We start from the raw sequence: 12,685 nt of genomic DNA on the forward strand, positions 1-12,685 counted from the left end.
AGCTGTAACATAAAGTATCTCAGAAAGCAATAAAAATGCCCTGGGCTTGGGCATAACGCCCAGGGCAGTTTCCAAAAAAGGGCGATCCTCTTAGGAGAGCGCTGTATTTTTGGAAGAGCCATCTGAACACTAGATAAAGATTAACTTCATTCCAAAAAGATTCTGTTCCCAATTGTATACCCCTTGTTGTCATGTATCTCTAACCTAGAACCCATACACAAAATTATTAAGCAATTTTGAACTCAAAGAACTCACTTTGAAAGAAATCTTACCAGAACCACCCATCCCACCTGCAAACTCCCTGCAATAAAATCTACACCTAATGGATGCAGAGCATACCCGATTAAGAAATGTAAAACTTGCCAATATATGCCCACTACTACCAAACTAAATACTTCCTCCCACAGAAACATTAACACCCTTGAATACTGTACTTAAAATTCCAAAATGTTAATATACTTTATCCTGTGCATTGAATGCCTACATGGTAACTAACTAGGTGAAACAGAGCAGCTACTATTTGCCAGCATTAACTCACACAATTGACCCAGCTGGCAGCAGGTGAACATTTCTTACAAATCAATCCCTCCATCTCTGATCTCTCACAGCCTGGATGCTCAAGGGAAATCTAAAAAATCATCTTCTAAACACGAGCCTGGGAACAAAAATTCATAAATCTAAGAGATACAGAAAAACAAGGACTCAAGATCAGTTTTATGACATATTATAAATTCCCTTCTCTCCTTTAGTCTTTTCATCTTTCATCTTCCTTCTCTTCCCCGCTATCCAGCTACTACTTCCCTCCTAGTAACAGTCTTACCACCTCCCCTTCTCCTGCTCCCACCCCCCTATAGGTACCAATGAGCTTTTCCTTTTGTTTTAGAGACAGTTTACCTGATCTGTATCTAAATAGAAACGAAGCAATTGTTCTCAACTTGTATTTTGCTTTGTAGTCTTCTGCTTTTATTTCAAACCTGAAAGGCTTGTGTGTCCAAAAGCCTCTCTAATTTTTACAGCTATATCCATTGGTCTACTAAAGATACCACTTCAGTCTACAAACCATCACCTCCCTCTGTCCTTAGATCATTACAGCCACAGCAAAGTAACACTAGAAAGCTGGATGGACCTACATATTAAAACACTGTGTCAGAAATGTTCCTGTAAAAGCCTGAATACTTAAAAAATGCTCATTAAATGCTCTATTTTTCATTTTGAGATGCTTGTGTTAATCCCTTTGTCTTCCCATACATCATACTTTAGAAGCGATCCCCTTTAATGTCCGCTAACTTATAAGCCCGCATTATGGCTTATAAAAAACAACCATGGGCAAAATGATCTCCTAATGGATTAAATGACAGATATAGTGCAGATCAGATTTATTTTCACAGTGAACAAACTACAATGGAAAGTTTGATAGAAAAAACCCACACAGACCAAAATGCTACAACCACACCAGGTTTGCAAATTTCTTTTTACCCTGTTTCTGTTGTGAGCATAGCTGAGGTTGCTGGCCAGGTATGAAGAGCTGAAGGGCATTAATGCAGTGCTCCACTTGAACTGAGCATGCAGCAGACTCATTATTTTTGTAGGGGGTGGGGTGAAACCCCAAACAGTAAGTTAGTAACAACTCTCTAGGCTAGAGTAATTATGATTTTCAATGGGGATTCCAGAAGCAGAATTGACTTGTACTTCAAATGGTTATTTTCGATGGAGCTTTCATAGTTCCTTCCATTCCTATGAACTACATTATGACTAATATGAATCAGAGCATTAGAAATACATGAAAGATCAAGGCTATTCTGCATTCATCTCATAAATCAATGACTCATACAAATGTATCCTATTTCAAAAATTAGGCAAAGCCATACTAAGCTTGTCCACAAGAAAAACCCAGCCACTGAAATAAATAAAGGTCTTTTTCTCTTTCAGTTTAACTGGACCATCACAGTAATATTGCAAACAACAGTCCACATTAATACTTTGACACCAAAATGCAAGGCTTCTGACCAGGTCCTATGCAGACAGATGCTGTATGTATTAGTCACTACCTGTAGTTTATGGTAAGTATGTTTCTTTTGCTATAATTTAGACACAAGAAAACATGAAACTTTTTCCCAGCAATGCTGACAGCTATCACTCTGCACCATCTATGTTAGACTGCAGCAATTTACTGTATTTAATTTAAAAAAATGGAGAAATGCAGTGAAGGGAGATGAGAATCTTACCGAACACTCTGTGTCTCGGCATTTGCACCCAGAGCAAGGCAAGACTGGGCATTGCTGCTCAACGGGCCCAGCAAGTAGGAGAACAGAGTTGTTGGGTATCTTCAGGAGTGGGTAAGACACCTAGCAAGACCCAATAGTCAAGAGCACATGGGGAAAAATTTAATAAAGGTGTTGAAGACAGCGTCCAGGCTTGGATAGTCAACCAGGTGCTCTAATTGCACTTGCTTTAAGTGCTTGATTCCTTATACCCAAGTCACTCACTACACAGGTAACCAGCAGTCCAGTTTTCCTTACCAGGGAAGCATTAGAATGAGATTTGGTGTTTTGGTTTTGTGGACTTAAGGGCTGAAGCAATGTATGGCCTGCTGGATTTACTGTTAGTTACTTAGCTCCTTCTGTCAAAGTGAAATTTCCCCCTAAAGATAATAATGCTGCTAGCTAGGAGGACTCGGATGCTTTATTGTGATGAGATTCTGAGTTCATTTAAAACAAATGGGATGTATTCAGTTTTCTCAGTTATAAGGAGTCAAGATGTAATAATTATATACTACCAGCATGCTAAAGAGAAAGAAGCTAAAGCAGCTGAGAGGGGAACATGGGAACAAAAGCCAGAATAAAGAATACCAATTATTCTTTTTTTCTATTAGCTATTTTTAAATGTCAATATATGTCAGTATCAAAACAACTCAAAGGATTTACACTGTATTTTTATCATTTTTATGTGCATAAAATGCTTATTTTAGCAGTACTTTAGTATAGCATCTTTTTCTTTTTGATGCTGATGGGGAAGTACACTTACCACTTCAGTTTTCATACCATTTTAATTTGATGTACTACTTTTGAAAAAGCCCTAAAAAGACAGGATGTTGACCTCTGATTGAGAGAAGAGCTAAAGAAAGGTCCTGGAAAAGCTAAGTATAACAAACAAGTTACATGTAACATTGTCCTTACTGCATTACACTTGTGTGCACTTTTTATTAGTAATTGTCACTGCTAGTAACCTTATTTTTATATTTAGCCACATAAAAGATGCAAAGTAAGCAAGGTAAATACACATAAATACTAAGCTATCTGTGGTGTACTGATCAACAGCATTGCTTACACCTATTAGGTAAGCATTGTCAACATTACTTATCCATTCATGCAAACTGCTGTACTCGCAATAAAGTGCATTAAGTATCTTCAGCAATAAAAATCTAAAAACCATGTAGTATAAACTCCTGCTAAAGACAAGCTTCCGCCATTTGTATAGCTTGTTTAGACATATGCATGATGTTAAATAGACCCTGAAATATCAAATAAATCAAAACACCAACATTTTATATCTGTTTCACGATGACATAAAATGACGGTACGGTGGGTGGAGTTACAGAGAATCAGGTCTAATGCCTTTTTAGGCAAGTTGTGTTTCCTCAGTAAAAGCTGTATGATCAAATGCCTACTTACTTTGGAAGGGGAGCCTTCAGTGATTTTCACCAGCTGCCAGAGAATAGAGTAGTGGGAACACTGTAGTGCCTGAACAACTATCTGCAACAGAGGGAACATAAAGAATCCCAGCACATTGGAAATATCAAGCATATCAGTAAGTGTGTGTAAAATTTAGAATGCATTTTGGGGAGAAGAAATAGGAGCAGTTCTTAGGTAGCACTTTCCTTTTTCAAGGGTATTACATTTTTCTTTAGTCAGTTTGGTGCAATAAAAACCCAGCCTACTACAGGTGAAAAAAATACTATGTAAATGCTGGGAAACAGAACAGAACACTGTGCATTAGAGTACAGCAAGAGGTGATGTCACAGCATGATAGAAGTACAACCCAACATCTACATATCTCAGTTCAAAAGCATCTGTTTAAATACCTCTAAATCTGACTTCACTAGTAAAACAGTCTGGAAATTTGTTCCATTGTCAAATGAACGTGTAGCCCAATTTCTAAAAAAAAAAAAGGGAGAAAATACAATTTTCTCACAGAGAAGACTAGGCTCATATTTATGGTGCCCACAAAAGCATCCACGGTGTCTTTTTAAAATTTCAAATCTATATTAGGTGCTAAAAATGTCAAAATCTTTTTGGCTTGAAGGTGCTTCCAACAGTTTGTGGTTCTGTGCAGAATAAATCCAGTTTGTAACAGCTCTGATCACTTCACAAAATACTTTTTTGGAAAGATATCACTAAAGACACTACTATTCCTTTTCAGTGAACTCCTTCTAGTGGACTGGGGGAAGAAATACTGAGGAGAGTTCAGATTTCAGAACGTTTTTCCTAAGATCTTACAGAAGTATTTGGGGAGCCATATCCCTGTCAAACTCAGAAACTGAAGATGGCTGGTAGTTGCATGGACAGTTTTTATCTGCTGGCCCCTTCCTTCCAGGTAGCACAATTTCAGTGTTAAGTAGCAACTGCAGAGAGAGGAGAAGGTCCCACAGCTTAAAGCCATGACTTTCACATGGCATGTGGCGTGCGTCCTCCGTATGGTCCTTTTTAGAAAATACTTCTACAGAACTTAATGAGAAATTTTTTTTCCTAAATGAAGTTGAGTTAGAATTAACAACTGGCTTCTAATTGAAATCAAATTATACCTTAAAATGTGCTGAAATGCTGGAGTAGGCAGTCTGCAGTTTAAACTGGAATCCTGGGAGAATCTGAAATGGTCCCTGTGCTCATCCATGAGAAACTAAAACCAAACTAGGAGGAAACAAAGTCCAAGACGTGTCCACTAAAAGAACTCTACTGGAAAGGCTGGCCAGCATCCCTGCTAAATGTTCTTCTTGTTTTCTGGTTTTGATAAGCTTCCATCTTACCTTCAATGCATAATAATCGTTTGTGATAATTCTAATTACAGCCAAGGTTTACAAATGTTGGGTTTCAGTGTAAACATCAAGACTTATGCATTGCTTTTCACAGCCAGGAACATTAGTTACTCCTTACTTTACAGATGAGAAAGGTGAGGCAAGTAGCAAAAAAATCACAGAATCCAAGATTTTCCACCTCCTAGACAGTGCCTCACTACAATGTAAATTTCATTCAAAACTCTATGTTTTTCCTAAATAACTGAAGTCTAGTGCATTAAGCTTTTGAATTTCTCTACAGCTAGACTCTTTAAAACTTTGAATCCCCAAATGGTGCAGTGCAGGTGTTGCTAACTGTACCTGTTCTGGCATAGCTCCATGTTCAATTCCAGTTCTTAGTAATCTGTAGCAGTTACTGAACAGATCCCATTTTGTGAGATCATGCGCACTAGAACGAGAGGTAATAAAGAGAGATTAGTTGTGTTCCTCAAAACTCCACATCACAGCGAGAATATATAGTCTGACCTGGCAGCTCAGTGAGCTTTAGTATTTTTGCAAAGCTGAGACAATACAGCCTGCTGACAAAGCAGCTGCACAATTAGTTCACACCATGCTAAAAGCAGAAGTTAGCCTTTCTGATAATTGAGGAAAAACGTTTTACTACATGGGATTTTTGTAGGGAGGAGATAAACTCTCTGCATACCATAAATCTTTAAAGGTTACTTAAGTGCAGCTACAAGCTCCTTCTCAGTGTTGCCTCTGAACTGTCTTTCCTCTTTGGTTCTAAACATTGACAGAACTCCAGAAGGCACTTCTCTGGCTTTGTGGCAGAAACTATGGCCAAACTCTAGCAATATATAGTGAATGAAAAATGGCTTTAAGCAAAATGAAGTTACATTTTTTTCTGCCGTATCATTTAGAGAAAAATAACACACATTATCACTAGGTATTATATATCCCAAAATATCTAAATTAAGACAGCATGATATACATGTATATGAGACCGAGATGGTGGTTGCCAATCCCCATTCATTGTTTCACATTTCAGTTGTACCAACCTGATTCTCCAGCAAGAGGAATACAAATGAGATTAGCAACATATATCCTACAGCTTTACAGACCTCGATAGCTTATGATATAGCTTTTAAAATACAGAACTGAGAAATACAGAAGAAATTACAAAACACCGGGTTGCCTGAAAGACAAAAATTCTCTCTCACAAAAAAATTTAGGTTTAACACATTTTTGTGCAGTGGAATTAAACCGAGATAATTTGGAACAGTTTATAATATGTTTATAAAAGAGCACGCCACCTCAGAATAATCAGAAATTTGTGTGATTAAAATACCTGGAAGAAGGGATACTCAGACTGAATTGGCAAATCTAAATAAGATAAAGCAGTCTCTTGCATCTTGCTCCCTTTCATCCCAGCACCTTGATCACCAAGATATGCTCACTTTTCCCACCCCGTAGTGTCTGCCCTGCTTTGGAGCTGCCTGATTTTTTTTAAATAATTAACTACCCTGCTTAGCCAGAAAGAATAATTCTCTAGTTCTAAAACAGACAGAAGTTGAACTCAAGACTGGGAATGCCTAGATCCTATTGAAACCCCTAGTATGAAATGTTTCCCAGTCTGGAGCATGTAAGCCCTGGAAAACCTCACTGATAAAAAGTTCCACAGAAAACATAAAAATTAATGCCATTGTGCTGACAGCAAATGAAGTATGCACTCTAGGGTTGTGTCATTACGCCAAGGTGCATCTTGACTTCTAATTCAAATCCATGAATAGAACAACAGGAAAACCTTAAAAAAAAAAAAAGGAAACAAAAATGTAAAGATACTCCCTCCGCCTTAGATTCTGGATGATCTTCAAAGTAAGAAAATAAAATGTTTCATAGATAAATTATAGGCTGTCAGAGAACTGCCTTTGACTAGTGAAATTAAGCACATAGATGCTGCTTCAGCAAATCACAGGGTTGCTAGCAAGGCAGAGTTGTACCTCCTTAATTACAGCGCTGTAATTAAAGCAGTAAAAATCTCCTTGGTATGCAGAGGCAGATATCAGCATAGATTATCCTACAGAGAATACAAAGGAAAAACTATCTCATTTCTGCCTTTTCATTTCAGAGCCTTCCACGTCAGGCAGCCATCACAGGGGGCATGCCCCATTGCCCTGACAACTGGGGACACCTTAGTTCTTTGCTCTGAGCCTGGCCTTACAGCTGATCTCAAGAAGAGCTTTTCAGCTTCCAAAGCTGAAAAATTCTAACTATATACAAGTTGCATAGGGCTTTTCAGTATAAACCTCCTTAAAGAAGAGCCTCCACATTAAATTTAGGTGTATTCTGGTATATCTTCATTTCTTTTGAACTACTTGGCAATCAAAACAATAGTTATAAAGGTACCTTGGACACAATACAATTCTCCACAGAGGTTCAGATTGACATAGAGGCTCCTAGAATGAATATTCACATAGCACAGAATTTTCCCTTAGTCCCTTCCATGTCAGAGGGTCTTCATGGATTACAGAAAACAAGGCCAAACATTTCTACAAAGGTTTCTTTTCATCCCTATAGATAGCACTGTCTGCTGGGACACGCTTCTGCCAGGAAGTAGTCAGATGGAGTAAAGGTACCAGTTCCACAGCATTTCTGAAAGTGTGGCAAGAAGCAGCTTAGACAACTTTCTTTTTGAAGAAGTGATCTCTCCACCCACAAAACTGTCTCTCTTTAAAGAGACACAAAGTGAGAGAAGCTGTACCTTGGGCTTTGAACAGCTGTGCTAGATATAGTCTAACTTCTCTACTGAGGTTTCATTTGTCATCATTTCTACTTCTTCTGGATATAACAAACTTCTGAGTAACTCAGTCTGAAGGATGTACTGGTCAACTACTGGAAAAAAGGTTAAGCAAAGGGTTTCTATACCAGGAAGAGAAGATCTGCTGGTCTGACCATGAATTTACCTATCTGGGAAGTATCCTGACCGATCATGCTTAGACTGATAAAAACATGATATGTATCTGGAGAGTTACTATAGCCACTGCAGGCTTATGAAGTCAGTGTGGAGGCAGGAAGGAATCAAATTCCATATCATATTTGAGGACTTCTGGACAGTGACACTAACAATCCTGATTTCTAAATGTGAAACAATGTTCTATATACAAGACAGCATCAAAGGGCACATCCAGAGTAACGGAGGTGATGCTTGAGAGTCATGTTTTTTGCACTGAATTAACTGAAGTAATTAAATAAGAAATGCTGATATTTTGCAGCATACAAACTGCTACAGCACTGATGTGTTATTGTGGTTTAACCCCAGCCAGCAACTAAATACCACGCAGCCGCTCACTCACTCCCCCCCCACCCAGTGGGATGGGGGAGAAAATCGGAAAAAGAAGTAAAACTCGTGGGTTGAGATAAGAACGGTTTAATAGAACAGAAAAGAAGAAACTAATAATGATAATGATAACACTAATAAAATGACAACAGCAATAATGAAAGGATTGGAATGTACAAATGATGTGCAGTGCAACTGCTCACCACCCGCCGATCGATCGACACCCAGCTAGTCCCCCAGAGGCAATTCCCCGCCCCCACTCCCCAGTTCCTATACTAGATGGGACGTCCCATGGTATGGAATACCCCGTTGGCCACTTTGGGTCAGGTGCCCTGGCTGTGTCCTGTGCCAACTTCTTGTGCCCCTCCAGCTTTCTCGCTGGCTGGGCATGAGAAGCTGAAAAATCCTTGACTTTAGTCTAAACACTACTGAGCAACAACTGAAAACATCAGTGTTATCAACATCCTTTGCATACTGAACTCAAAACATAGCACCGTACCAGCTACTAGGAAGACAGTTAACTCTATCCCAGCTGAAACCAGGACAGTTATGTGTGAACGCTCAGTTGAATTGGGCTGGAGTCAGTATAGAAAAATTGTCTTCATGTCCTTAAGGACAGAAAAAAATGCTATAAATATCAGTGAGACCCTGGCAAAAAAAGAAGCCCATGTATATAGTCCAGGTGTTCTATTTAGAAGACTTCAAGAAAATTTATTATTATATTCTGAAAACGTGGAAGGAAACAGCATAATAATGAATTTGATTTGTATTGGAATACTGATATCTTTGTCTGAAGAAAAGACATTAATTAAAAAGTGTGCTGTGAGGCCTTTGTTGCCATGACCCTCTCAGAAAAAGGATTAGCTCAGGCTTGGGACATCTCAGCATAGAAGCTTTTTGGTCTGGAAGGCTTTTCTGATAATCCCCTACCATGTTTTTTTTCCACCTCACTGGGCTTCTTTTTCCTAAAATATGAAGCAGCAGCAACTACCAAGGAAACACAAGCACAGGTAAGTTTCTCTCACTGGAAGAAGAGAGGGACTTGTTTCTTTTCAAAGCTCCACAATGATTTTATTGGTGCACATTTAGAAGATCTGAAAGGTATCAGTTGTTAGCCTGCAATTTAAACTTCTTCCATTGATTTAATTTCTTTCGGCTTCCAGTTGATGACAGACAATGACAGTATCAGACAACAGCCACCGTTCTTTAAGATGAGAATGGTCAATGCGAGTTTTGAATTGAAGATCCTAATCTCATAGCTAGAAGTTTGGCAAAAATTCTGTCTTGAATGGTATGATTGTTTCTTTTCACAAAGAAATCACATCAGACGTAACATTCAGTAGAGTAATGAAAAGACTTCATTTCTTCTTTATATGCAAGCAGTTATTAATTAGAAATTCCCACTGCACTATAATCATAAATAACAAATCAGCTGAGAAATGGTAAACAGCTGCTCTTCAGCTCTTTAGCTTTGATTCTTTTCTCTTTCCTATTTTTTGAAGGTGAAGGTAGATGTCCCCGCCCCCGATTTGTGTGTTATTCTGCAAGGCTTTCTTTGTAGTCTGAATTAACTCTCTAGAGATTTGGAACCCTAAAGGAAAAAATATGTATGGAAGATGCTCAGAAAAGCCTTAAGACCTGTGCTTCTTTCTTGGATGTGAACTATAGCTTTCACCAGTCCTCTCAGGAAAGGCAGAAGTGGCTCCAGTGTGTTACCAGGGAGACTGAAAACCTAATTTGCACATGTGTCAGTCTGCTGCACTACAAAAATTAGTAACGATTTAATGATCACTGTGGGACTCTTGTTGAATGGAAACAAAGAGTAGATATTTCAGAACTATGTCATACAATGATCCAATGCAGGATTCAGGATAAGTAAAGACTAAGCACAGAAAGAAAAGAGAAATGAAATCACTAAAACCAATTTGTATAAATGAGGTGGCAGAAGCAAGGTCCTCTCAGATCTTGTGACAAGGAAGAAGTGATTTGAGGCTCTCAGCCATCTGCACATGAAGCTTTCTTACATGCTGACCAGGGGCAATTACTTCCTACAGTTGACAGGAGGGGAAGATTAGGTCTTTGCGCTATGCTCCAAAATTCAGAGTTCAAGTGAAATTTTCCAGGTTGCTCTACAGTTATGAGGGTGCCCGTAGGTGTAACTGAGAGCAGCAGGACCCTGAAAAGCTGCTGCCTGGTTCCACTGAGCTGGTTCATACTTAGTGAAGGAGTTTCTGTGCAATCCACACAGTTAGACTTTGCCAACAATTCAACTCAAAAATATTCCTGGCATATTCAAGACCACGTTGGATGGGACTTTGAGCAACCTGGTCTAGTGGAAGGTGTCCCTGCCCATGGCAGAGGGGTTGGAACTAGATGATCTTTAAGGTCCCTTCCAACCCAAACCATTCTATGATTATCTGATTTCTGCAGGAAGAGAACGCAAAGTCCAGACTCTCACGATAAACTTTATTATTATTACTACTATTTATTTCTGTAATTTTGAGGAGAAATACCTCAAAAGCCTTGAGAAACAGAGAAACAACTTCCTCCAGGGCTCCCCTAAGCTGAGGCTCAAAGCACAGATTTGGTCTGCATCCACTGGTGCCAGAGATAAGAAGTGTTCCTTGTGCATTGACTGTCTGTCATGCAGGGGAGTATGACTTTTAGTAAGACTTAGGTGTAAAAGCATTTAGTGCAAGGGATGGTATGCCACTTGCAAATCACACCTGTAAAAGTAATAGCATTAACTAAGCAAGGACCCAGATTAGTGCAAACAGTTATACTGACAAATACCACTAATCATTCATCAATCTCTATTTCATATTTCAGGCCATATATTTTCTCATTTCTTAACACTAGACATCAACGGATACTCGCTGAAATGATAAAATCAACATAGTAAATTTTTGAGGGGAAAAAAAATCACCTACTTGTGAAAAGAGGTTAACCTCTTTAATGTGGAGAGCACATTGTATATGTCATCATCATCAGCTTCTTCTCCCTGAAAATAAAAGGAAATCCATTAAGAGAGTTCAGCAATCCACCAAAGTACATTACTGCATCAGGAGGAACAGATTTCTTTGAGGGTTTATGTTGACATCAAAACTGACTCCAAATTTTCCAATTACTATTATTACGGAATCTAGATAAAAGTAGTAGTAGTAATAATAATAATAATAAAAATAACTACTGCATAGCACTAGGAAATAAGCAAGATCATCTGACAATATTCAGCAGTATCACTGTGTTCATACTCAAACCACTATCCTCTAGCAGTAGAAATCATTCCCAAGAATAAAAACTGACTTCTACCTTATTTTACAAAAAGGACTGAACCATCAGCTTTAACCATCAGCTGATGAACGCGCTACAAGAATAAAGCCAAATGCTTGCCTTGCTCCACGCCAGAAACCTGCAGATATCAACATCTAGTTTTTTTTAAAATGATCAGTGGGGAAATTTCTTTCTTTTCATATCCTTCATTGCTGTTCACTGTGTTATACGCAGTAATGCATGACAATCACATTATGTGCACAGACTGACATACATTCAGAACTGGATGGAAGGGTTTGTTGTTTTTTGTTTTTTTTTAAATTTAGGTTTTGCAAATCTGGGGAAACAACAGTCCAAGAATAAATATTGCACAATTCAATCAAAACTTTTCATTTAAATTTTTTTTTTTCTTTCTGGCATTTTAAAATATCATTATCCTAATACTTATGCAAACTAAACAGCAAATTCTCTTAGTGAAACAAGTGGAATTAAGGTACTTCCAAAACTTAATTTTTCAGCAACTTTCTGAAACAGGAAACCCACTTACAACAACTCTTCTCCATTTCATTTTGATAATTTTTTTTCCATCTAAAAGCCTAACAATTAAGACGTTTTCCTGTCTTCAGATGCTATTGTCAATCAATGTTTCTCTCATTATCAAACTAGTGGGAAGCCATAAAGCAGTGGGATACTTGCTTGGGTACAAGTATGCACATTTTTGAATTTAAAATGATTAAACAGACTTATTAAAATTAATTATTCTACCAAGTATCACCCAGCAAAGAATATCACAAAGGCCAAAATTTTAAACCCTTGCTACCGCTGTTCTCTTTCTTGCTTTCTCCTACTTTTGCCTTGGTTTTGTCTCCACATCTTTCTCTATGTCACGTCTGACCTCCGCACTCCCTTTTCCTTCGGGATCTAAACCTCTTAGTTCTTCATTTCTCATATGACTTTCAGAGACAGCTTTTCTCTGAAATCCTCAGTCACCATCCCTCTCTCATGCAAGCAAATACACACAAAGATCATAAGCCCTTGCTTGCATTTCTCGACTCCTTCCCAAG

General features: G+C 38.4%; 1 protein-coding gene across 11 annotated transcripts in view; it reads right to left on the reverse strand.

The window, feature by feature from the left end:
• The window catches only part of STAG1 (stromal antigen 1), a 207,162-nt gene that overhangs the window by 33,181 nt on the left and 161,296 nt on the right, over window positions 1–12,685 (reverse strand). For all 11 annotated transcript variants that reach the window (XM_052804003.1, XM_052804002.1, XM_052803998.1 and 8 more), the window contains 3 exons: window positions 11,279–11,349; window positions 5,372–5,459; window positions 3,672–3,752 (listed from right to left, as the gene is read on the reverse strand). In XM_052804003.1, the coding sequence (XP_052659963.1) occupies window positions 3,672–3,752; window positions 5,372–5,459; window positions 11,279–11,349 (240 nt within the window). The remainder of the gene's footprint in view (window positions 1–3,671; window positions 3,753–5,371; window positions 5,460–11,278; window positions 11,350–12,685) is intronic.

The sequence above is a fragment of the Harpia harpyja genome, chromosome 12 (assembly GCF_026419915.1).
Source record: "Harpia harpyja isolate bHarHar1 chromosome 12, bHarHar1 primary haplotype, whole genome shotgun sequence".
Lineage (NCBI taxonomy): Eukaryota > Metazoa > Chordata > Aves > Accipitriformes > Accipitridae > Harpia > Harpia harpyja.